The following is a 26,823-nucleotide window of genomic DNA, read 5'->3' as shown; positions in this document are numbered from 1 at the left end:
AATTTATTAAGTATTAACTTAGACGATCACAAGGTCCCCCAATAGGCTGTCTGCAAGCTGAGGAGCAAGGAGAGCCAGTCCAAGTCCCAAAACTGAAGAACTTGGAGTCCAATGTTCGAGGGCAGGAAGCATCCAGCACGGGAGAAAGATGTAGGCTGGGAGGCTAGGCCAGTCTCTCCTTTTCATGTTTTTCTGCCTGCTTTATATTCACTGGCAGCTGATTAGATTGTGCCCACCAGATTAAGGGTGGATCTGCCTTCCCCAGCCCAGGGACTCAAATGTTAATCTCTTTTAGCAGCACCCTCACAGAGGCACCCAGGATCAATACTTTGTATCCTTCAATCCAATCAAGTTGACACTCTGTGTTAACCATCAGAGATGGTATGTCATAATCATAATCTGTTTTACCAGGTGGTTGCAGGCTTTTGGTGTATTTTGCAACATTTTTAGGCAATTCCTGCCAAATTTGACCGGGACTGAGTTATTGTAGATGATATAGAACAGAGAGCCTTGTTTCAGACCTTTGGAAAGTCCCCTTACCAATTGGAAAATACAAAGATGATAATTGAGTGAGTAGGATTTTATACTGGGATCTCGGGCTGCTGTCTTTAAGACTGGCACTGAGGGCCGGGCATGGTGGCTCACGCCTGTAATCCCAGCAGGCAGGAGAACTGCTTGAACTTGGGAGGTGGAGGAGGCTGCAGTAAGCCAAGATTGCAACATTGCACTCCAGCGTGGGCAACAAGAGCGAAACTCTGTCTCAAAAAACAAAATAAAAATAAAAATAAAAAATAGAGAGACCAATACAATAATAGCTGGAGATTTTAACACCCCATTTTCAGCACAGGACAGATCTTCCAGACAGTAAATCGACAAAGATTATCTCAATATATACTGAAAAATCAGACAAAAGAAAGATTAAGTGGGATTTAATCTACACTATAGATCAAATGGATCTAATAGATATTTACAGAACATTTTATCCAACAGCTACAGTATACACATATTTTTCCCGAGCACATGCATCATTCTCAAGGATAGACCATATGTTAGTTCAAAAAGCCTGTCTTAAAACACTCCAAAAAAATTGAAATAATTTAAATTCTGTCAGAGAATACATGGAATAAACTAGAAATCAATGACAAGAGGAATTCTGGACACCATACAAACATATGGAAATTAAACAATCTGCTTCTGAATGACCAATGGGTCAGTGAAGAAATTAAGAAGGAAATTGTAAAGTTGCTTGAAACAAATGATAATGAAAATGCAACATACCAAAACCTATGGAATACAGCAAAAGCAGTACTAAGAGGGAAGTTTATAGATATAAGCACCTACATCAACAAAGAAGAAGACCTTCAGGCTGGGTGCAGTGGCTCATACCTGTAATCCCAGCACTTTGGGAGGCCGAGGTGAGTGGATCACCTGAGGTTAGGAGTTCGAGACCAGCCTGGCCAACATGGTGGAACCCTGTCTACTAAAAATACAAAAATAAGCCAGACATGGTAGTGGGTGCCTGTAATCCCAGCTACTTGGGAGGCTGAGGCAGGAGAATTGCTTGAACCCAGGAGGCAGAGGTGGCAGTGAGCTGAGATTGCGCCATTGCACTCCAGCCTGGGCTGCAAGAGTGAAGTGAAACTCATATCAAAAAAAAAAGAGAAGAAAACCTTCAAATAAACAACCTAAGAATGCATCCTAAAGAATTAGAAAAGCAAGAGCAAACTAAACCCAAAATCAGTAGAAGAAAAGAAATAATAAAAATCAGAGTAGAAATAAATGAATTTGAAATGAAGAAACAATAGAAAAGAACAATGAAACAAAAAGTTGGTTTTTTGAAAATACAAGCAAAATTGACAAACCTTGAGGTAGACTAAGAAAAAAACAGAAAGGCCCAAATAAATAAAATTAGAGATGAAAAAGGAGACATTACAGTTGATACTGCAGAAATTCAAAGGATCATTAAGGCAACTAAGAACAACTATATACCAATAAATTGGAAAACCTAGAAGAAATGGATAAATTCCTAGGCAGATACAACATAGCAACATTGAACCATGAAGAAATAAAAAACCTGAACAGACCAATAACAAATAACGAGATCAAAGCCATAATAAAAAGTCTCCTAGCAAAGAAAACCCCAGAACCCAGTGGCTTCACTGCTGAATTCTACCAACATTTAAAAAAGAACTAATACCAATCCTACTCAAACTATTCCAAAACACAGAGGAGAAGGCAATACTTCCAAACTTATTTTACAAAGCCAATGTTACTTTGACACCAAAACCAGACAAAGACATGTCAGAAAAAGAAAACTATAGGCCATTGTCACTGATGAATATTGATGCAAAAATCCTCAACTCAATACTAGCAAACTGAATTTAACAATACACCAAAAAGATCATTCATCATGACCAAGTGGGATTTATCCCTGGGATGCAAGGATGGTTCAATATATGCAAATCAATCAACGTGATGTATCATTTCAACAGAATAAAGGGCAAACACCATATAATCATTTCAATATGTACTGAAAAAGCTTTTGATGATATTTAACATCCCTTCATGATAAAAACCCTAAAAAAAAACTGGGTATAGAAGGAGCATACCTTCACATAATAAAAGCCATATATGGCAGACCCACAGCTAGTATGATAATGAATGAGGGAAAACTGAAAGCCTTTCCTGTAAGATCTGGAACACAATAAGAATGCCCACTTTCACCACTGTTGTTCAACACAGTACTCGAAGTCCCAGCTAGAGCAATAAGACAAAAAAAAAAAAAAAAAAAAAAAAAAGAAGAAGAAATAAAGGGCATCCATATTGGGAAAGAAGAAGTCAAATTATCCTTGTTTGCATATAATATGATCTTATATCTGGAAATACCTAAAGACTCCACCAAAAAAGTATTAGAACTGAGAAATAAATTCAGTAAAGTTGCAGGATACAAAATAACATACAAAAATCAATAACATTTTTATATGCCAACAGTGAACAATCCGAAGCTACTTGAGAGGCTGAGGCAGGAGGATTGCTTGAGCTTGGGAGGTAGAGGTTGCAGTGAGCCATGATGGCCCCCCACTGCACTCCAGCCTAGGCAACAGAGCAAGACCCCGTCTCAAACAACCAAAAACGTGTAGAAGGATGGTTACCAGAGGCTGGGAAAAGTAGTAGCAAGGAGTAGGTATGGGGGAAGTGGGGATGGTTAATAGGTATAAAAAATAGTTACAAAGAATGAATAAGACCTAGTATTTGCTAGCACAACAGAGTGACTATAGTAAAAAATAATTTAATTGTACATTGAAAATTCTTGAAAAATTTCATTGAAAAAGAGTATAATTGGAGCCGGGCACGGTGGCTCACGCCTCTAGTCCCAGAACTTTGGGAGGCCAAAGGCAGGCGGATCACGAGGTCGGGAGTTCGAGACCAGGCTGGCCAACATGGTGAAACCCAGCCTCTCCTAAAAAATACAAAAATTAGCCGGGTGTGGTGGCGCGCGCCTGTAATCCCAGTTACTCGGGAGGCTGAGGTAGGAGAATTGTTTGAACCCACCCAGGAGGCGGAGGTTGCAGTGAGCCTTGCACCATTGCACTCTAGCCTGAGCGATAGAGCAAGACTGCCTCTCTCTCTCGAAAAAAAAAGAAAGTATAATTGGTTTGTCAGTCCGTGTCCAGGAGGAAGAAGCAGGAGGTCGTACTGAGTACAGGCAGGAAATTCCGCTTAAGTGCGAATATCCCTCGGGAGGATTCAGATCAAAGTGCAGGGAGGAAGCCCGCCCTGCCAAGGGCTGTGTCAGGAACTTGCTCATCCGGCTTCACTCAGCTGTGCAAGATCGCTTCTTCTGTCAATCAGTCCACAAGAGGCGGGACCTGACGCCCTATCCAATCAGGGCCGTGGGGCGGGTTCGTGGGAACTGTCAATCAGGCGCGCTGTTCAGAGGAATGTGTGGTTGAAAAAGCCCGCGGCGTCTTCTCCACCCACCTGCGCTCGGCGCTGGGCTCTGTAGCTGAGAGACGACCTGGAAGTTCTGTGGTATCCTTTGTCCTGCTGGAACCCGCATTGGCATCGGGAGCCGTCGGGAAGACCTGGGACACCGCGGAAGTCGGGAAATGGTGCGTGTGCGGGGCCGGCGTCCCGAGGCGGGGGAGGGGCTGGGTGGAACCGGCCGTAATCGGCTGTGGCTGGACCCGGGCCTCCCCGCGGGCGACTCCGGGATCTACGGACCCGGGTCCCCCTGGCGTAGGTCGGCCCTCGGCCGCAGGGTGGGGCTGGGTCTGCAGCCGGGACCCCGGGCGTCCTGTCCCGTTCCTGCGCGGCGACTGCGGCCCCGGCGCCCTCTCTTGGCAGCTCCGCGCCCGCAGCCCCGCGTGTCCCCAGATTGTGCCGCTGTAACCAACACAGGTTTGCGGCCCGACTCACTGCACCGAGACGCTGAGGGCTGCAGCAGAACAGTTTAATAGCCAGAGAGGGGAGGACACCCTATATCCGCCTCCCTGAAGGATTTGGGGTCTGGACAGGGGCGGCTGGGTGTAGGGTCGTTGGTTGGTGGGGAAGTGAGGGGTGAATCCTGGGACAGGAGGTGAAGAAACCGCATTCTGCTGAATGGGCTCCCTCGTGGGGACTTCAACCTGGTTGGCGCCAGCCTTTCCGCTGGGATTCAGGATCTGAGACAGAACTCTGGAGACTCTTGAGCAGCTCTCGGAGATTTTATCCCCAGGCACAATGGGGAAGCCGGCGGTCAGCGTCTGCTGTGACCTGACTCTCAGGGAGGCGGCCCCGTGAGGCAGCGGGGCTGAGGGCATCTGGTTAATATCTAACTGCAATCTCGCCTCCAGCCTGGCTCGCAGTTCCTGTGAACCCGGTGAGGAGGCTGCACGGTGACGACGAGTCACCAGGCGGAATCCAGACTCGTGTGGGGTTTGTGTGTGGGAAGAGCTGTGGTCTCTGTGGTCCTCAGTCCCTTCTTTCTTTCCAAGGGCGACCGTTTGTTTCCCCTCTGAGTCTTCCAAAGATGTGGGCAGCACGGTCTCAAATCTACCACCGTGTTCTCTCATCCTAACTCCTCCTAGGGCTGGCAGCAAATCTCTTGGTTTCCAGAGACTTCCCCAGGCTTTCTGTCCTTAATTCACAGCAACAGTATGAACTGTTTGGCCCCCAGGCGATATTTCACTAGTTTGTCATCTTATTTTCAGCTAGCAATGTATGGCTTTTTCTTGAAAGAATTGTTTTGGGTTCCTGAACACGTTGGGTCATTCCTGTAATTCCAGCACCTTGGGAGGCTAAGGCAGAGGTATTGCTTAATCCCAGTAGTTCCAGACCAGCCTGGGCATCATGGCAAGACCTTGTCTCTAGTATAAATGATAATAATAAAATTAGCTGGGCTTGGTAGCTGGCACCTGTAGTCGCAGCTACTCCTGAGGCTGAGGTGGGATGATGGCTTGAGCCCAGGAGTTTGAAGTTGCAGTGAGCTATGATCGTGCCTCTGCATCCCAGCCTGGGCAACAGAGGCAGACCGTGTCTCAAAAAAAAAAAAAAAAAAAAAAATGGATGTCCACAGCTGCCAAGTCTCTTGGAGGGTCTAATGAATATCATCCCCTGGGTCACTCCTCCCAGGGGACAGCCCGAGATGGGGGATAGGTCCCCCTGGTGAGCAACTGGATCCACTGGGATGGGAGGAATCTTCTGGTATATAATTCCTGTAAAAAGCTAACCCCTGGGACACTCACCTTTTCTTCCCAACCCTAGTTTCCATTCCTTGGAGACACGTGACCGAACAGCCAATTTCATGGTCATATTCCACAGGAAAAAAACCAGAAATGATTTCTGTCTTCTGGACTCTCTCAGTCTTAAAAGGGAGAAAGTTCTATCTAAGGACTGGAGAACCTGCCCGTTGAGGTAGTGCAAGATCCTGAAAAGCACACAAGGCAGTGTCTCCTGGGAGGGTGGTGACCAGAATAGGGTTAAGGGATGTCCCAGGTGATAGGATGACCCGCCCTGATTCTTGCATTAGAGTTTTCTGTGTTCCAGTCAGCACTGCTCATTCCTGAGTTTGTTAGCTTGAAAAGATATGTTTACTCTTTTCAGCCTAAATTTTTGATTAACTGTAAAATACATCCTGTGATTAGAGATTGTTATTGTATACTTTGAAGACAAAGTATACCCAAAGTTGGAAAGAGTTGGTCTTCAGAAAATAAATTGTATATGTAATTCTAGAAAGAGTTGGATTTCAGAATATAAGTGGTATATGTAATCTTCTGTTCCATTATTTAAAAGCCTTTATTTATTTTTTTTGCCCCAGAGCTTGTGTAGTGTGTTTCTCAGGTGTGTTTGTTTTTTGGATGATTTCAGATGGAATTTCAGGACTTAGTAGTATAACTACTACCAAGGAAAACACCTTCTTCCATTATGGCTGCAAAAAAGGAATACATTTTTACAAGAAAGTGTAGTAGGTATATTGAATTAAAAAGATTTAACAAAAGTTCAGTTCTCCTTTTTAGGGTGGAGATTTTGGGACAATGGAGAAATCTGTTCTATTCCTGTTATATGGGTTTGACAGATGAATGCTAAATTCTGTGGGACAGGACTTTCCAACAGCTAAAGAAGTAAAATATAATTAATTTTTACTATATCACTTACTATCATGGAAATAGTAATTAAATGACATTCATTGTCTGGAAGGGATAGGTATTTGGGCTTTTCCTGTTGAGCTATAAAATGTAAGTGCCTTACAATTTCCTTCCCACCCATAGACATAAACAGTGAATTTGAGTGATTTTCCTGGATTCATCAAACATGAGTATTTTGTTTTTAAATATCCATGTAAAGCATAGAAGGGTAAGAGAGTAGCTTTGACTATGGCAGAGAGGCCTGAGGCCAATGCCCCCACCTCCAGCTAAGACCAATTTTTTTTTTTTTTTTTTTTTGAGACAGCGTCCCTCTCTGTTGTCCAGGCTGGAGTGCAGTGGCACGATCTCAGCTCAGTGCAACCTCTGCCTCCTGTGTTCAAGCGATTCTCCTGCCTCAGCCTCCCGAGTAGCTGGGACTACAGGCGCGTGCCACCATGCCTGGTTAATTTTTTTTTTTTTTGGTATTTTTAGTAGAGACGGGGTTTCACCATATTGGCCAAGCTGGTCTTGAACTTCTGACCTCAGGCAATCCGCCAGCTTTGGCCTCCTAAAGTGCTGGGATTACAGGCATGAGCCATCATGCCCAGCCCCATATGGCTTTTGATTAGGGCTAGAATGGCATATATTTATTCATACCTTTATATTTAATGTACCTGTTTCTTTCTACTTAAAATAGTTTTCTTGAGAGAATAAAAAAAATAGTTTTCTTGCACACATTGGTGGGTCTTGTTTTTTTTATTCTACTCTGTCAGTCCTTGTCTTTTTTTATTGGTATATTCATATAATACACATTTAAAGTGGTTATTGATATATCTGGATTCATATGTACATATGTAATTGTTTTATGTTTGTTATACTTGTTTTTTTCAACTTCCTTTCTTTTTCTGTCTCCTTTTATTTTAACTGAGGAGTCTATATGATTATGTTTTCTTCTAATAGTATAGCAAGTCTACTTGTTTCTTTCTTTCTTTCTTTTTTTTTTTTTTTTTTGAGACAGGGTCTTGCTCTATCACCTAGGCTAGAGTGCAGTGGAGCAATCATAGTTAACTATAACCTCCAACTCCTGGGCTCAGGAGATCCTCCCTACTTGCTTTCCTGAGTAGCTGGGACTACAGGTGCAGGCCACCACGCCTGGCTAATTTTTTTTTTTTTTTTTTTTTTACACGTTTCGTAGAGACAGAGTCTCATTGTGTTGCCGAGTGTGGACTCAAAGTCTTGATCTTAAGCAAACCTCTTGCCTTGTATCTCAAAGTGTTGGCATTACAGGGGTGAGCCACTGTGACAGGCTGTTGTTTCTTTAAATTTTATTATTGAATTCCCTAGCATTTGGAGTAAACCATTCACAACAAATGGACCTTCAGTTTTAAGTAACACCGTACTGGCTTATGGGGTAATGCTCATATAACCCAGTGTTCAGCATTCCTCCCTCCTGTCCAATTTAACATCACTGTCGTTTGCCCTATCATAAACTATAACCACCCAATACATTGTTGATATTATTTTTTGAACAAACCTTTATGATATCCAATAGGAATAAGAAAAGGAAATAAGTTTTGTGCCTTCATTGAATTATTTTCTAATGCTCTTTATGTGTATGCATATGTATATATTTGTGTGTGTGTGTGTGTGTGTGTATGATCTGAGTTTCTAAACTGTATCATTTTTCTTCTCTCTGATGAACTTCTTTTAACATTATTGGCAAGACAAGTACACTGGTCACACGTTCTCTCAATTTCTTTCCTTTTTTTTTTCCCCATTAGATTAATTTCAATTGGTTTATCATCATTTTAACTGAATTTTTTTTTTTTTTTTGGCTGCTCACATCTGTTGAACACTTGTGATGATGTCTTCATTTTAGTTGTACCTTGCAGCTGCATAAATTCTATATGGCTAAATTTCTACCCCCTTTTTTTTTTTGAGACAGAGGTTCGCTCTTGTTGCCCAGGCTGAAGTTCAGTGGCACAATCTCGGCTCACTGCAACCTCCACCTCCTGGGTTCAAGCGATTCTTCTGCTTCAGCCTCCCAAGTAGCTGGGATTACAGGCGTACACCACCATGCCCAGCTAATTTTGTATTTTTAGTAGAGATAGGGTTTCACCACATTGGCCAGGCTGGTCTCAAACTCCTGACCTCAGGTGATCCACACACCTCAGCCTCCCAAAGTGCTGGGATTACAGGCGTGAGCCACCACGCCCAGTTTATTTCTACTTTTTAATAGATATTATTTTATCTCTACATCTATATTCTGGTTTTCTTTTAGTTATTTGTTCATCATTGCCTTTACTTCATTGAACATATTTAAGATAGTTGCTTTAACATTTTTATTCAGTGAGTGCAGTGTCTGAGGTTTCTCAGAGATGCCTTATCTCAATTATATTTTTTCCAATTGATGAAGCATATTTTCATGTTTTTCTGTATTCATAATTTTGTGTTGAAAAGTAGACATCTGAATGTTATAATGGGGTAATTCTGAAAATTGGATTCTTCTTCTTTCCTCACTGTTTTCTATGTATGTGTGTTGAAGACTGTAATTGTTCATTTGTTTAATAACATTTTCAAAGTATGTTTGCACAGACTGTATTCCTTATTTGCTGTAGAAACTGACATCTCTGTTCTTTAGTGTGTGTTCATCCAGTGTTCTGGCAGAGATTTCCTGAATGCTACAAGCTAGTAAAAAAGATAAAGCATACAAAAACCTGACCTCTTCCAGTCTTTGTGGATGGCTCTGTGCCCGGGGCATCCCTTGAACTCTTAGCCAGGCTGTTTAATACTCTACTTATGCTTTATGTTCTGCTTAACTAAACCTACAGATCAGCCAGAAGTGAAGATGAGGGTTTCTTCTCCGGTGTCTTCTGTGAAAATGTGTTATTTACTGTGCATGCATGGGGCTTTCTCAATTCCCCAGGATACCTGGGTGCTTTTGAGTACCCTGATATCTGGGGGACATTTTCTCTTCAGCTCTTTTTCTCCATGACTTAGTTGGTCTACTGTATGTCTTAATCATAGTCTGTTCTTCCAGTTGGTTACAGGGTTTTTGGGTATTTTACAACATTTTCATGCAGTTCCTGCCAAATTTGACCCCGATCCTGTTGTATTGTAGATAAAGTAGAAGAGAGGGCCTTGGCTGTGTGTGGTGGCTCACACCTGTAATCCTAGCACTTTGGGAGGCTAAGGCAGGCGGATCATTTGAGGTCAGGAGTTTGAGACCAGCCTGGCCAACAGGGTGAAACCCCGTCTCTAGTAAAAATACAAAAATTGGCCGGATGTGGTGGAGCACACCTGTACTCCCAGCTACTCAGGAGGCTCAGGCAGGGAGGAATAACTTGAACCCGGGAGTCAGAGGTTGTAGTGAGCCAAGGTTGTGCGTCTGCACTCCAGTCTGGGTGACAGAGCAAGACTCTGTCTCAAAAAAAAAAAAAAAAAAAAAAAAAAAAAGCAGCCTTGTTTCAGACCTTTGGATAGTGCTTATACAGATTGGAAAATGCAAGGCAATAATTTGCAAATAAGATCTGATCTGCTGTCTCTAGAATTAGTGTCCAGGGTTCTATACTGGGAACTCGGGCTGCTGTGTTCAAGACTGGCATTGATAGGGGGAAGGATTGGGCCAAGGACAAATAAAAACTCTACGAGACTTTTCTACTAGTTTTCATTTTTCTTTATATGTATATTTATCTCTCTGTTAATAGTATGGGGTGCCAAATAAAATCCTTTATTTGTTTTTGGAACGCTGCACTTTCTTGGTGAGAAGGTTTTCAGCATTTTTTAGATACTGTGAGTTCTATTAGATTTGGTAATGTAATTTTTGTTGACTACTAAAAAGTTTGTTTTAGTTACTTAGGAAGTATTATAAATATTCATGGGAGATGACATTGAGTTCTTTCTAAGAATATGTGCAGTTGGCCGGGCGCGGTGGCTCACGCCTGTAATCCTAGCACTTTGGGAGGCCAAGGCGGGTGGATCACGAGGTCAGGAGATCGAGACCATTCTGGCTAACACAGTGAAACCCTGTCTCTACTAAAAAAATACAAAAAAAATTAGCCGGGTGTGGTGGCGGGCGCCTGTAGTCCCAGCTACTCAGGAGGCTGAGGCAGGAGAATGGCATGAACCTGGGAGGCGGAGCTTGCAGTGAGCGAGATCGTGCCACTGCACTCCAGCCTGGGTGACAGAGCGAGACTCCATCTCAAAAAAAAAAAAAAAAAGAATATGTGCAGTCTTTCCCCTTCTTTCTTTCCCCTTTAGCATTACTCAAAATGTTTAAAATTTTTCCTTCGAGATGGTGAAATATCTTTTATCTGTCTGTTGTCATACTTCACTACATTTGATCTAAAGGAAACTAGTTGCCAGCTTTCAAATATTCTCTGTAAGTATAATCACATTGGATGGGCTAAATCCCCTAAATAACAAGCTGCAACAAAACGTGAAATGTTATCCACCCAGAAAGCTCATTATAGACCCAATGCCCAGAGTGTTTCTTTGTGGCTGTCTTATCGTGTTTCTTGTTATTCATAACAGAATTGCTGAACCTCGGTAATTTATAAGAAACAGTATTTAATTTTTACATTTCTGGAGGCTGGGAAGTCCAAGATTAAGGCTGGGCATCTGGTAAGAACCTTCTTGCTGGTGGGGACTCTGCAGAGTCCCTAGGTGGCATAGAGTATCACATGGTGAGGGAGCTGAGTGTCTAGCTCAGATCTCTTTCTCTTCTCAGAAGGACATGAGATAGCTCATTTATTCGTTCACGCATTATGGATTAATCTATTCATGAGGTCCAAACCCTTAGGACTAAATCACCTCTTAAACCCCACTTTTTTTTTTTTTAACTGCCACTTTGGAGATTAACATTCATTGTGCATTTTGGAGGGGACAGCCATTCAAACCTAGCAGTGGCTGATCAGGTGCACTCCCTCTGCTGAGTATGTAACAAAATTCCAAACTCTCAGAAGGAAGATGGGGTTAAGGAAATAACTATTTTGTTTTGCATAAACAATTTAGGCACACTTCACCCCTATTATTAGTTACGCTCATGGGACCCTCCCCTAAATACATTGTCTAGACACCATGAAAAGCCCAACTTTGTGAAAAAGCATTTGTAAGGACACGCAGTCTCAGCACTGCTAATGGTAACTCCCTTTTGCACAATAAGTAGTAGGACTTTATCATACCAAGGACTGCAGACCCACTGTGGAAATAGACATTAGGGGTGATCCAACCTATGTGATTCACTCACTTAGTTCGCCAACAAGTGGCATGTTTCCGTTCAACTGTTAATTTACCAAACATGTTTAACTGTAGCTTCAGAGTTACTGTATAGGAGAAAGTGAGTGTAGACAGAGAATAAGAGTGGGTTTACCATGTCATTGAATAAAATGGTTGGAAACCACAGCATCATGTGAAATTTATGAAGTGAGTATAGATTCTCAGTACTGTGATTTTCACCCTTCCTCCTCTGTACATGTGGGATGGATCAGGCCTCAGTGGCTTTAGAGGATGTGGCTGTGAACTTCACCCGAGAAGAGTGGGCTTTGCTGGGTCCTTGTCAGAAGAATCTCTACAAAGATGTGATGCAGGAAACCATCAGGAACCTGGATTGTGTAGGTAAGGATGACATCGCATTTCCACTTATTTAATTGGAGACATTTGTTTCTTGGTCATTCATGCTATTCAAAGATTTGGAATATGGAAAGGGGATATGGTTGGCCCTGGGAAAAGAAAAAAACAGGGTTTGGGGTGCCAGCTCCTGTAGCAGTTGTACATCTTCATATAACTTTTTGTCCACATCTTAGGCTACTATTGATGGGCAGCATTATCAGTCACATAAGCAGTGATTAATACATATATTTTATGTCGTATTATTACATCCTATATTCTCACAGAAAAGTAAGCTAGAAACAGAAAATGTTAAAAAGAATCATAAGGAAGAGAAACTGTATTTACTGTTCATTAAGTGGAAGTGCATCCTCAGAAAGGTTTTCATCCTCATTGTCTTCACATTGAGTAGGCTGAGTAAGAGGAGGGGCTGGTCTTAGTGTCTTGGGTAGCAGAGACTGAAGAACATTCATGTATATATGTATATACAAATGGACTTGTGCAGTTCAAACCTCTTTTTCAAGAGTCAGCTGTACTTCAGTGAATGCACTTTTCATGATTGCACTGTATATCAAAATCTTACTGTTTGTCTACAATTTTGTAAAAATGTATAATGATTTTTCTGGGTATACCTTTTAGGAATGAAATGGAAAGACCAGAACATTGAAGATCAATACAGATATCCCAGGAAAAATCTAAGGTAATTTACACTCAGAAGAGAAAGATATGTCCCTGGAGCCGTTCTGAGAATGACATGAAAATTTAAAAACAAGCAAAGAAAATGAACAAGCCTAGCTTAAATTTATTTATTCTTAGAAAATTTTCTCCAAAACATATACTGAAATGTTTCATAACTGTTCAGTGTTTGTAAAATAGTTCCCATGGCAACAATATTATGAATCCACATATGAATGTGATTGTCTTGAGAACACCTGGGTCGAGTTACCTTGCACAGCATTCCGTCCATTCACGTTCAAGCAGGACACGAAGCCTACACTTTGCATGATAGTGTTAAAAATGTACATCCAATACTTATTAATACCTATAAGATTATTTATAGACCGACCTTTAGTGATCTATTTCCCATTTTTTACAGATGTCGTATGTTAGAGAGATTTGTTGAAAGTAAAGATGGAAGTCAATGTGGAGAAACATCTAGGCAGATTCAAGATAGTATTGTGACCAAGAACACTCTTCCTGGAGTAGGTCCATGTGAAAGCAGTATGAGTGGAGAAATCGTCATGGATCATTCATCCCTTAATTGTTACATCAGAGTTGGTGCTGGGCACAAACCACATGAGTATCATGAATGTGGAGAGAAGCCAGATACGCATAAACAATGTGGGAAAGCCTTCAGTTACCACAACTCTTTTCAAACACATGAAAGGCTTCACACTGGAAAGAAACCATATGATTGTAAAGAATGTGGGAAGTCCTTCAGTTCTTTGGGAAACCTTCAAAGACACATGGCAGTGCAGCGTGGAGATGGACCTTATAAATGTAAGTTGTGTGGGAAAGCGTTTTTTTGGCCCAGTTTATTACATATGCATGAAAGAACGCACACGGGAGAGAAACCATATGAATGTAAGCAGTGTTCTAAAGCCTTTTCTTTTTACAGTTCCTATCTAAGACATGAAAGAACACATACTGGGGAGAAACCGTATGAATGTAAGCAGTGTTCTAAAGCCTTCCCTGATTACAGTTCTTGTCTAAGACACGAAAGAACTCACACTGGAGAGAAACCCTATACATGTAAACAATGTGGGAAAGCCTTCAGTGCTTCCACTTCCCTTCGAAGACACGAAACAACTCACACTGAAGAGAAACCCTATGCATGTCAGCAATGTGGGAAAGCGTTTCATCATCTGGGAAGCTTTCAAAGACACATGGTAACGCACACGAGAGATGGACCTCATAAATGTAAGATATGTGGAAAAGGCTTTGATTGTCCTAGTTCACTGCAGAGTCATGAAAGAACTCACACTGGAGAGAAACTCTATGAATGCAAGCAGTGCGGGAAGGCATTATCTCATAGCTCAAGCTTTCGAAGACACATGACAATGCACACTGGAGATGGACCTCACAAATGCAAGATATGTGGGAAAGCCTTTGTTTATCCCAGTGTATTTCAAAGACATGAAAGGACTCACACTGCAGAGAAACCCTATAAATGTAAGCAATGTGGCAAAGCCTACCGTATTTCCAGTTCCCTTCGAAGGCATGAAACAACTCATACTGGAGAGAAACCGTATAAATGCAAATGTGGGAAAGCCTTTATTGATTTCTACTCCTTTCAAAATCACAAAACAACTCACGCTGGAGAGAAGCCATATGAGTGTAAGGAATGTGGGAAAGCATTCAGTTGTTTCCAATACCTTTCTCAACATAAAAGGACTCACACAGGAGAGAAACCTTATGAGTGTAAAACATGTAGGAAAGCCTTCAGTCATTTTGGTAACTTAAAAGTACATGAAAGGATTCACTCTGGAGAGAAACCCTATGAATGTAAGGAATGCAGGAAAGCATTCTCTTGGCTCACTTGCCTTCTACGACATGAAAGAATTCACATGAGAGAGAAATCCTATGAATGTCAACAATGTGGTAAAGCCTTCACTCATTCCCGTTTTCTTCAAGGACATGAAAAAACTCACACTGGAGAGAACCCATATGAATGTAAGGAGTGTGGGAAAGCATTTGCTTCTCTCAGTTCCTTGCATAGACATAAAAAGACTCACTAGCATTCTCTCTAAATGTATGGAATGTGGGAAAGCATTTATTAATTTTATTTCATTTCAGAAACTTGTATGAAACACATTGGAGATAGACCCTGTGAATGTAAGTACTTGGTAAAGCCTTAAGTAGTTTCAGTTTCTTTCCAGTACAGTCATCCCTTGATACCAGCTGGGTACTGGTTCCAGCACTCCATGAGCCATGTCAAGTCCCTTTTATAAAATGACATGTTTGTAACCTACCCGCATTCTCTTGTATACTCTCAATTACGTCTAGATTACTTAAAATACCTCATGCATTGTAAAAGGTATGCAAATAGTTGTTCTATTGTATTGTTTAGGGAATCATGATAAGGAAAAGCGTCTATGTATTTTCAGTATAGATGCAGTAATTGTGAGCCTATCAACATAGTATATGTCAGCCAGAACATTAAAGTTTCTTTGTTTCAGCTTTCACATACTGCTTTTGTTTAATGTGTTAACACTTACCAAAACCCTGGGTCTTCTGTCTTGATAACCCAAGTATAGTGATTATAACAATGATGATGATTCTGTGGCGCCCAATGTTTTGATGTGTTGAGATGACTAGATGTATGGCATTGTGGGTAAGTATTGAGACGTCAGGTTAACTTGAATCTTGACAGGCCATCAGGACTATCGTCTATGTTGGAAGAACCAACTTATGATTATAGATGTGGACTCATTTGAGGAGGCTATGTAATACTAATGTTAGGATCTGTTTGGCTTGAGGGCTGAAGATCTGTAACCATTGAATGTTCCATCTTTTTTGCAGATGCTTAGTTATAGGAAGCTAGTTCTTCCTTTCCTTTGCTTCATTAAAAAAAAAATCTTGCGGTGCTTATAGGCATGTTGTTATTTCTCAGGTGGATTGAAAGCTTTGTTCCATTGTAGGATCTTTGAGGATCATACCTCTTTTTCACCTTTGCTTACTGAAAAACTGTGGCAGACTTTTCAAGTGTCCAAATCAATGTCTCTGTGTCTTCAGAATTTTCTAGCTCATCATCATCTGTAGTGGATTTCAGCAGACTTTGAAGTTCCTAGTTGTTAAGGGTTTCTCTTTGCTCTTCGGTGTGTTCCTTAACGTCATCCTCAGTCATTTCAGACAGCGTTCTCCATGAACTTTTTTTGCAACATTTCACATATTCTTAATAACTGCATTAATAGTGGGGAAGCCCTTGAAATCATTGACTCCCTTACTCCATGATGGCTTGTAACATGCATTGGGTGTCCAGTGCTGTAGTTTTAGGAGGCAGAAATATCACTTGCATGTTCTTTTAGGCAAAACAAAGAGATTGAAGAGATGGCCCAGAGTGTTGTCAATTCTGAGGAAGACCTTGAGTGGCAGTCCCTTCTCTTTGAGGTATTCCATCACACCAGGAGTGAAGCATTGGTAGAAGAAAGCCTTCTTAACGTTCTTGCCAGGGCACAGGCCAGCAAGTTTTGCTTTTGTCCTAAAGAACCTGGTGATTGCTCAGTAGACGAAGCCTCGCTTGTTCTCGTGAAGTGATGCATGGCCTGACAGCACCAGAATAAGGTGGTCTTTCCAGGCCTCGAACCCTAGTACCTGCACTCATGACGGAAGGTACCATTGGGCATCTTCTAGAACATGCCTGATTCATGACAATAGAAGATTTACTCTGGAAGGTAGTCTTTCTTTTTTCTGTTTTATGAGCTCTTCTAGGAATGCTGTTGTTTCCCTGGCATCAGCCGATGCCAATTGTCCTGTGGTCTTCAAGTTCTTGGGCTGCGCTGTGTTGCATGGTTAGCCTAACTTACTGGCTTCAAACTCCTTCCTCTTGCTCTCCTCACCTCAGCCCCCTCACAGTGATGCTCATAGAGGCTAAGTGTTTTTTTTTTCTTTTCTTTCTTTTTTTTTTTTGAGACAGAGTGTTGCTCTGTCACCCAGGCTGGAGTACAGTGGCGTGATCTTGGTTCACTGCAACTCCCACCTCCCGGGTTCAAGTGATTCTCCTGCCTCAGCCTTCTGAGTAGCTGGGATTACATGTGCACGCCACCACGCCCAGCTGTATTTTGAGTAGAGACTGGGTTTCACCATGTTGGTCAGGCTGATCTCGAACCCCTGAGCTCGTGATCCACCCGCCTTGGCCTCCCAAAGTGCTGGGATTACAGGAGTGAGCCACTGCGCTTGGCCTGGCTAAGTGTTTTTTCAAGTATGATGTTGCCATCAGCAGGGATGTGGTTCTGTGACATGTCCTCTAGCCACACACTTAATGCTTTCTTAGTCTTTATCCTTAGTTTATCATGAAACAGTGGGATCATTTTTGCCACTGTAGGGGCAGCTCTAACACTTTGAGGAACTTCACCTTCTCTCTGCTTTAGTGTGTGATTTCTTGGTTTGTTCTTACCTTATGATGAACTTTCCAAGGTGATGTACCACTTTTCAAAATATCTTGGGTTTGTATTTTCTTATTGAGAGATACCAGTTTTTAACCCCTGCTAGCCTTTTAGGGATAGGTTTGACCACTTGATTCCTTCTTAGGAGCCATTTTTTCATTTTTTATTTTTTTATATATGACATCTCAAGGGTCTCTGAATCAACAAAACAGTCTTCAAAAGCCAGAACAGTGGCGAGATGCGGTGGCTCACGTCTGTAATCCCAGCACTTTGGGAGGCTGTGGCAGGCAGATCACGAGGTCAGCAGTTGGAGACTAGCCTGACGAACATGGTGAAATCGCATCTCTACTAAAAATAGAAAAATCAGTCGGGCGTGGTGGCGCGTACCTGTATTCCCAGCTACTCAGGAGGCTGAGGCAGGGGAATGACTTGAACCTGAGAGGTGGAGGTTGCAGTGAGCTGAGATCATGCCACTGCACTCCAGCCTGGGCAACAGGGCGAGACTCTGTCTCAAAAAAAACAAAAAGCCAGAACAAAGTTGGTGAACTCACACTTCCTGATTTCAAAACTTATTACAAATCCATACTAACAAAAACTGTTTGGTACTAGCGTAACAACGCAGAAATAGACAATGCAACAAGATAGCACAGAAAGTCTAATAAAGTCTAATAATTTACATAACGTCTAACAATTTCTGAAAAGTCTGCTCTGACTATTCAATGGGGGATAGCTTAGTGTTTCTGTAGAATGATGCTGTTGGGCAATGCACATCCACATGCAACAGGATGATGTTGTACCCATACCTAACATATACAGAAGTTAAAATGAATGAAATACCTGAGTGTCCATCTTAGATCTATAACTGTTAGATGAAAATACATGGCAAAAGCTGTATTACAGTGAATTTGGCAATGATTTCCTAGATTTGGCACCAAAAGCATGACCCACAACGGAAAAAATAATTTGGACTTTGTGGACCTTTGGCATCAAAAGGCAATATTAACAGAGTACTGGGTAACCAATAGAATGGGAGAAACCATTTCCAAATGATATATCTGATAAGGGATTAACATGAAGAGTATTCAGAAAATGATAAAAAGCTACTAATAAATCACTTATTATGGAATAAATGTTTGTGTCCTTATAAAATTTTATTTATTTTTCCACTTCCCTGATGTGGCAGTATTAGGCAATGGTTTTTTTGAGATATGATAAAGATTAGGTTAGATTATGAGAGTGGAGCCTCAAAAATGAGAGTGGGCTGTGCATGGTCGCTCATGCCTGTTATGGCAGCACTTTGAATGGCCAAGGTGGAAGGATTGCTTGAGGCTTGGATTTTCCTTCTTCCCCTTCCCTTTCGCCTTCCCCTTCGCCTTTCCCTTCCCCTTCGCCTTTCCCTTCCCTTTCCCCTTTCCCTTCCCCTTCCCCTTTCCCTTCCATTCTCTTCTCTTCTTCCTCCCCTCCCCTCCTCTCCTTTCCCTTCCTTCCTGGAAATGGGGGTCTCAATTTGTAGCCCAGGCTGGAGTACAGTGGTGTGATTATAGCTCATTGCCATCTCCAACTCCTAGGCTCAACAGATTCTCCTCCCTCAGCCTCCCAAGTAGCTGGGACTTCAGGTATGTGCCACCATGCCCACTCAAGGCCTGGATTTCAAGACGAGTCTGAGCAACATGGTGAGACCTCATCTATGAAAAAAAAAAGGAAAAAAGGAAAATTTAGCTAGGCTTGGTGGTATATGCCTGTAGTCATAGCTACTAGGGAGGCTGAGATCACCAGATTACTTGAGCCCAGGAGTTCGAGGCTGCAGTGAGCTAGGTCATGCCACTGCACTCCAGCCTGGGCTGGAGACAGAGCGAGACCCTGTCTCTGAAACAAACTAAAATATATGTGAAAAAAGAATTGAGGTTAATGGCTGGGTGTGGTGGGTCATGCCTGTAATCCCAGCACTTTGGGAGGCCAAGGCGGGTGGATCACGAGGGCAGGAGATCGAGACCATCCTGGCTAACACAGTGAAACTCCATCTCTACTAAAAATACAAAAAATTAGCCGGGCATGGTGGTGAGCACCTGTAGTCCCAGCTACTGGGGAGGCTGAGGCAGGAGAATTGCGTGAACCTGGGAGACAGTGCTTGCAGTGAGCCGAGATCGCGCCACTGCACTCCAGCCTTGGCAACAGAGTGAGACTGTCTCCAAAAAAATATATATATGTATATATATCTATATGTATATGTATATATATATATGTATATATATATAGACTGGCACTGAGGTGGGGAGGGATTGGGCCTAGGACAAACAGAAACTCCATAAGGCTTTCCTTCCATTTTCACTTTTATTTTTATTTATCTTTATCTTTCTGTTAATTGTATGGGGTGCTGAATATTATAACTTAAGAATCCTTTATCTGTTTTTATAATGCTGTCACTTAATGAGGAAGTTTTAAGCATTTTTAGACATTTTGGACTTTTAGATTTGGTAATGTCATTTTTGTTGACTACTAAAGGTCTGTTTTAGGAAGATTTATGGAATATTATACATATTCATAAGAGATGACTTTGAGTTATTTCTAAGAACATGTGCAATCCACCCTTTCTTTCCTTCTCTTTTGACATTGCCTAATAATAAGTTTAAGATTTTTCCCTTGGGATTGTGAAGTATATTTTATTAGTCTTTTGTCATACTTCACTGCATTTGATCTAGTGGAAACCAGTTGCCAGCTTCCAAATATTCTCTTACTGTAATCGCACATAGGCTGGGCCAGATCCCCCTAATCACAAGTTGCAACAAAGAATATGAAATGTAATCCACCAGGATTGTTCATTAGACTCAGTGCCCAGTGTTTCCTCATGGCTGTCTTTCTCTTGTTTTTTTTTGCTTATAACAGAATAAGTGAACCTGGGCAATTGATAAGAAATCATACTTAGTTTTTACAGTTCTGGAGACTGTGAAGTCTCAGGTCAAGGCTGGGAATCTGGTGAGAACCTTCCTGCTGGTGGGGACTCTACAGAGTCCCTAGGTAGCACAGAGTATCACATAGTGAGGGGATTGAACGTCTATCTCAGATCTTTTCTTCCTCTCATGACATGACCACAGTGTCACTCCTGAGATAACCCATTTATTCACTCAGCCATTATGGATTAATCTATTTATGAAGTCCAAACCCTCAGGACCCAATCACCTCTTAAAGCCCCACCTTTTATTACTTTCACTTTGGAGATTAACTTTCAACATGTGTTTTGGAGGGGACAGACATTCAAACCTAGCAGCGGCTGATCAGGTGCACTTCCTCTGCTGAGCATGAAACAGAATTCCAATTCTCAGAGGAATATAGGAACTAAGCAAATGCCTTATTATCTTGCATAAATAGTTTAGGTACACTCAGTCCCTTTTACTAGCCACATTGGTGGGGACCCTCCCTAAATCCAGTGCCTAGACACCATTAAAGGTCCAACATTGTAAACAAGCATTTGTAAGGATATGTAGTCTCAGGACTGCTAATGTTAACTCTTTTGCACAATAAAGAGTAGGACTTTGTCGTGATAAGAACTGCAGATCCACTGTAGAAATAGCCATTGAGGTCCATGTAATAATACTGAGTTCATTTACCAACAGGAGACCTGTTCCAATTCAACTTTTGCCTTAGCAAACACATTCAATTCTAGCATCAGAATTGCCATGTGGGACACAGTGAGTGTAGACAGCAAATGAAAGTGGATTTACCATGTCATGCTTAGAAACCACACACCCTGGCCGGGCGCAGTGGCTCACACCTGTAATCCCAGCACTTTGGGAGGCCGAGGTAGGTGGATCACAAGGTCAGGAGATCGAGACCATCCTGGCTAACATGGTGAAACCCCGTCTCTACTAAAAATATAAAAATTAGTCGGGCGTGGTGACGGGCGCCTGTAGTCCCAGCTACTCGAGAGGCTGAGGCAGGAGAATGGCATGAACCTGGGAGGCGGAGCTTGCAGTGAGCCGAGATAGCACCACTGCACTCCAGCCTGGGTGACAGAGCGAGACTCCGCCTTAAAAAAAAAAGAAAGAAACCACACACCCTGGAAATTTAAGAGGTAAGTATAGATTCTCAGTACTGTCAGTCTCTGCTTTCCTCATCTACATATGTGGGATGTTTCAGGACTCAGTGGCCTTTGGGGATGTGGCTGTGAACTTCACCCAGGAAGACTGGGCTTTGCTGGGTCCTTCCCAGAAGAATCTCTACAAAGATGTGATGCAGGAAACCATCAGGAACCTGGACCGTTAAGGTAAGGATGATGTATCTCCACTTAGTCAATTAGAGACATTTGCTTCTTGATCTGCAATGCTGTTCAAAGATTTGGAATATGGAAAGGGGGTATGGTTGACCATGGAATAACAAAGCGTTTAGGGGTGCCAGCCCCCCAAGCAATTGTACATCCTGATATAACTTTTTTCCACCACAGCTTAACCTAATGTTCACTGGCACCCTTATCAGTCACATAAGCAGTTGATTAATACATATATTGTATGTCATATATGTTATATATTTCTCACAATGACATAAGCTAAAGAAAGAAAATGGCAATATGGGCCAGGCATGGTGGCTCATGCCTGTAATCCCAGCACTTTGGGAGGCTGAGGCGGGCGGATCACTTGAGGCCAGGAGTTTAAGACCAGCCCAGCAAACATGGCGAAACCCCATCTCTACTAAAAATACAAAAAAATAAGCTGGGCATGGTGGCACATGCCTGTAATCTCAGCTACTTGGGAGGCTGAGGCACAATAATTCGTTTAACCTGGTAGGTGGAGTTTGCAGTGAACCGAGATCGCACCACTGCACTCTGTCCTGGGTGACAGAGCGAGACTCTGCCTCAAAAAAAAAAAAAAAAATGAGAAAAATAAAATGGCGATATGAAAATCATAAGGAAGAGAAACTGTGGTTACTGTTCATTAAGTGGAAGTAGATGCTCATAAAGGTTCTCATCCTTATTGTCTTCACGTTGAGTAGGCTGAGTAAGAGGAGAGATTGGTCTTGCTATCTCAGGGATAGCAGAAACTGAAGAAATTTTGCATATAAATGGACTTGAGCAATTCAAAACTGTTTTCAAGAGTCCACTGTAGTTTGGTGAATGAATCCTGCATGATTGCACTATATATAATATCTTACAGTTTTTCTATAATTTTGTAAAAATTTTTTCTGGGTCTACCTTTTAGGAATGAAATGAGAAGACCAGATCAGTGAAAATCAATACAAAAGTCCCAGGATAAATGTAAGGTAATTTGCAATCACAAGAGAAAGATATGCCTCTGGAGTCATGCTTCAAATGATAGGAAATTTTACAAAGAAGCAAAGAAAACGAACAAACCCAGCTTAAATTTATTTATTCTTAGAAAATTTTCTCCAAAAGCATATACTTAACTGTTTCATAGCTATTCAAGTGTTTGCATAATAAGTTCCATGGGAGCAATGTTAAGAATCCCCATATGAATATCATCATTGGGAAAGCACCTGGTGTTTAGTTATCTTGCACAGCATTCAGTCCATTCACAAGCAGGCTTCACATGAAGCCTATGCTTTGCATGATAGTGTTAAAAATGTACATCTAATACCTATTAATACATGTAAAATCATTTATAAACAAACCTTTAGGCCAGGCGCGGTGGCTCATGCCTGTAATCTCAGCACTTTGGGAGGCCGAGGTGGGCAGATCACGAGGTCAAGAGATTGAGACCAGCCTGGCCAACATGGTGAAACCCTGTTTCTACTAAAAATACAAAAAATAGCTGAGCATGGTGGTGTGTGCCTGTAGTCCCAGCTACTTGGGAGGCTGAGGCAGGAGAATCGCTTGAACCTGGAAGACAGAGGTTGCAGTGAGCAGAGATGGCGCCACTGCACTCCAGCCTGGGTGATAGAGCGAGACTCTGTCTCAAAAAAAAAAAAAAAGAAAAAGAAAAAGAAAAAGAATCCCCATATGAATATCATCATTGAGAAAGCACTTGGGGTCAAGTTATCTTGCACAACATTCAGTGCATTCACATTTAAGCAGGCGTCACATAAGCCTGTGCTTTGCATGATAATGTTAAAAATGTACATCTAGGCTGGGCACGGTGGTTCATGCCTGTAATCTCAGCACTCTGGGAGGCCGAGATGGGCAGATCACCTGAGGTCAGGAGTTCGAGACCAGCCTGACTAACATGGAGAAACCCCGTCTTTACTAAAAATACAAAATTAGCCTGGCGTGGAGGCACATACCTGTAATCCTAGCTACTTGGGAGTCTGAGGCAGGACAGTTGCTTGAACCTGGGAGGCGCAGGTTGCAGTGAGCCAAGATCGCACCATTGCACTCCAGTCAGGGCAACAAGAGTGAAACTCCGTCTCAAAAAAATTAAAAAGTACATCTAATACCTATTAATACATATAAAATCATTTATAAACAAACCTTTGGTAATATACTTCCCATTTTTTACAGATGCGATATGGTAGAGCGCTTCGTTGACAGTAAAGACAGTAGTCATTGTGGAGAAACATCTAGCCAGATTGGAGATACTGTTGTGAACAAGCACACTCCTCCTGGAGTAGGTCCGTGTGAAAACAGAATGAGTGGAGAAGTCGTCACGGGTCTTTCATCCCTTCATTGCCACATCAGAGTTGATGCTGGGCACAAACCACATGAGTATCAGGAATATGGAGAGAAATGTAATACACGTAAACAATTTGGGAAAGCCTTCAGTTATCGCCACTCTTTTCAAACACATAAAATTTCTCACACAGGACACAAACCATATGATTGTAAGGAACGTGGGAAGTCCTTCAGTTCTTTGGGAAACCTTCAAAGACATATGGCAGTGCAGCGTGGAGATGGACCTTATAAATGTAAGTTGTGTGGGAAAGCCTTTTTCTGGCCCAGTTTATTTCGTATGCATGGAAGAACTCACTCTGGAGAGAAACCATATGAATGTAAACAGTGTTCTAAAGCCTTTCCTTTTTACAGTTCCTATCTAAGACATGAAAGAACACATACTGGGGAGAAACCGTATGAATGTAAGCACTGTTCTAAAGCCTTCTCTGATTACAGTTCTTGTCTAAGATGTGAAAAAACTCACACTGGAGAGAAACCCTATACATGTAAACAATGTGGGAAAGCCTTCAGTGCTTCCACTTCCCTTAAGAGACATGAAACCACTCACAGTGCAGAGAAACCCTATGAATGTCAGCAATGTGGGAAAGCGTTTCATCATCTGGGAAGCTTTCAAAGACACATGATAAGGCACACTGGAGATGGACCTCATAAATGTACGGTATGTGGGAAAGGCTTTGATTGTCCTAGTTCACTGCAAAGTCATGAAAGAACTCACATTGGAGAGAAACCCTATGAATGCAAGCAGTGTGGGAAAGCGTTATCTCATAGCTCAAACTTTCGAAGACACATGACAATGCACACTGGAGATGGACCTCATAAATGCAAGGTATGTGGGAAAGCCTTTATTTCAGTGGATTTCAAAGACATGAAAGGACTCACACTGGGGAGAAAATCTATAAATGTAAATGTGGGAAAGCCTTTAGTGATCTTTATTGCCTTCAAAATCATGAGACAACTCACACAGGAGAGAAGCCATATGAATGTAAAGAATGTGAGAAAGCATTTGGTTGTTTCCAGTACCTTTCTCTTCATAAAAAAATCACTCAGCAGAAAAACCTTATGAGTGTCAAACATGTAGAAAAGCCTTCAGTCATTTTGGTCACTTAAAACAACATGAAAGGATTCACACTGGAGAGAAGCTGTATGAATGAAAGGAATGCAGAAAAGCATTCTCTTGGCTCACTTGCCTTCTATGACATGAAAGAGAAACCTTATGAATGTAAACAATGTGGTAAAGCCTTCACCCATTCCCGTTTCCTTCAAGGACATGAAAGAACTCATACCGCAAAGAAGCTATGTGAATGTAAGGAATGTGGAAAAGCATTGGGTTCTCTCAGCTCCTTGCATAGACAGAAAAGGACTCATTGGAGAGATACTCTATAAATGTATGGAATGTGGGAAAGCATTAATTTTATTTTACCTGAGAAAAATTAAATCACATTAGAAATAAACTCTATGGCTCAGGCGCAGTGGCTCACACCTGTAATCCCTAACACTTTGGGAGGCCGAGGTGGGCAGATCACGAGGTCAGGAGATCGAGACCATCCTGGCCAACATGGTGAAACCCTGTCTCTACTAAAATACAAAAACTTAGCCAGGCATGGTGGTGCGCACCTGTAGTTCCAGCTACTCTGGAGGCTGAGGCAGGGGAATGGCTCAAACACAGGAGACGGAGATTGCAATGAGCTGAGATGGCGCCACTGCACTCCAGCCTGGCAACAGAGTGAGACTCCATCTCAAAAAAAAAAAAAAAAAAGAAATAAACTCTATGAATGTAAACCATGTGGTGAAGGCTTACGTGATTTCAGTTTATTTCAAATACAGTTTTCCCCTGACATATGCAGGGGATTAATTCCAGCACTCCCTGATCATACCTAAATCCACACATGACAAGTTTCTTTTATAAAATGACATATTTGCATGTTATCTACCCACATCTCCCTGTACACTCTAAGTCATCTCTGGATTAAATACCTCATGCATTGTAACAACTATGTAAATAGTTGTTTTATTGTATTGTTTAGGGAATCATGATAGAAGTCTATACATGTTCTGGACAGACCCAACCATTGCAGGCCTACCTGCATAGTACATGTCACCTATAATATTATAGTTTGTTGTTGTTGTTGTTCAACACTGGCAGATTGTTTTTGTTTAATTTTCTTCAATTTTGGTTAATACTCACCAAAATTCTAATCCTTCTTGCTTGATTACCCAAGTATAATGATTATGATAATGCTGATTGCTGTATGGTGACTAATATTATGTGTAGAGGTGACTAGATGTGTGGCATAATAGATAAGCAGTGAGACATCAGGCTAACTTGAATCTTGACAGGATGTCTGGACAGTCATTTGTGTTGGAAGAACCAGGTTCTGATTGCAGATGTTGACACTTGGAGGAGGCTAAATAATACTAATGTCACGATCTGTTCAATTTGAGGGCCAACGATCTGTAAGCATTGAAGGGTCTGTCTTCATATTTGCAGATATTTAGTTAGAAACAGTGTTGTAGAAAACCGGTTCTTCTTTTCCTTTAAATCATCAAAAAATCCTTGCAGTGTTTGTTGGCATGTTATCCCTCAGGTGAAATGGAGGCTTTCTTCCATGGAAGGATCTGACTTGAGGATGGTAATCTTTAATACTTGCACCTTGCAGAGGCTGTAGATGCCCCAAAAACTGCTGCAAACTTTTCAAGTGTCTACATCTCTGGACAGCCTCTTCTAAATCTTCTGCATCATCATCATCCTTATCTGTAGAGGATTTCAGCATACCTTTAAGTTCTTTGTTAGTAAGGATTTCTGTATGCTCTTCTATGCTTTCCTCAAGATTGTCTTCAGTCCAGTCAGAGATAATCTTCCCCACTAACTTGCCTTGTAACATTTGGGATA

The 26,823-nt window shown here is 41.8% G+C and overlaps 1 protein-coding gene, 1 long non-coding RNA gene and 1 pseudogene across 7 annotated transcripts; 2 read left to right on the top strand and 1 right to left on the bottom strand.

Annotated features, from left to right (window-relative positions):
* The first annotated feature begins 3,518 nt into the window (after positions 1-3,518).
* On the top strand, positions 3,519-21,560 carry LOC129020150 (zinc finger protein 799). 5 transcript variants are annotated; one of them, XM_063657895.1, is made up of 5 exons: positions 12,086-12,221; positions 12,852-12,912; positions 13,309-14,885; positions 15,009-15,047; positions 21,452-21,560. In XM_063657895.1, coding segments are annotated over exons 1-4 (1,776 nt in total). In that variant the 3' UTR covers positions 15,011-15,047; positions 21,452-21,560. The 5 variants fall into 5 exon arrangements, with proteins under 5 accessions (XP_054320069.2, XP_054320066.1, XP_063513965.1 ...); XM_054464094.2 differs by lacking the exon at positions 21,452-21,560 and adding an exon at positions 3,519-5,627 and having other exon boundaries at positions 12,066-12,221; positions 13,309-15,397; XM_054464091.2 differs by lacking the exon at positions 21,452-21,560 and adding an exon at positions 3,521-4,112 and having other exon boundaries at positions 12,095-12,221; positions 13,309-15,397.
* LOC129020161 (uncharacterized) lies at positions 11,156-13,432 on the bottom strand. 2 transcript variants are annotated; one of them, XR_008495776.2, is made up of 3 exons: positions 13,279-13,412; positions 11,977-12,325; positions 11,156-11,266 (listed from the first exon to the last, which is right to left on the bottom strand). It is a non-coding gene; the product is annotated as an uncharacterized LOC129020161 (long non-coding RNA). The 2 variants fall into 2 exon arrangements; XR_010124944.1 differs by lacking the exon at positions 11,156-11,266 and having other exon boundaries at positions 12,011-12,325; positions 13,279-13,432.
* Positions 21,452-25,655, top strand: LOC129020155 (zinc finger protein 799-like; annotated as a pseudogene).
* The last annotated feature ends 1,168 nt before the right edge of the window (positions 25,656-26,823 follow it).

The sequence above is a fragment of the Pongo pygmaeus genome, chromosome 20 (assembly GCF_028885625.2).
Source record: "Pongo pygmaeus isolate AG05252 chromosome 20, NHGRI_mPonPyg2-v2.0_pri, whole genome shotgun sequence".
In the NCBI taxonomy this organism is placed as follows: Eukaryota; Metazoa; Chordata; class Mammalia; order Primates; family Hominidae; genus Pongo; species Pongo pygmaeus.
Note: the sequence above shows the minus strand (reverse complement) of the source record. Positions and strands in the feature narration are given on the sequence as shown.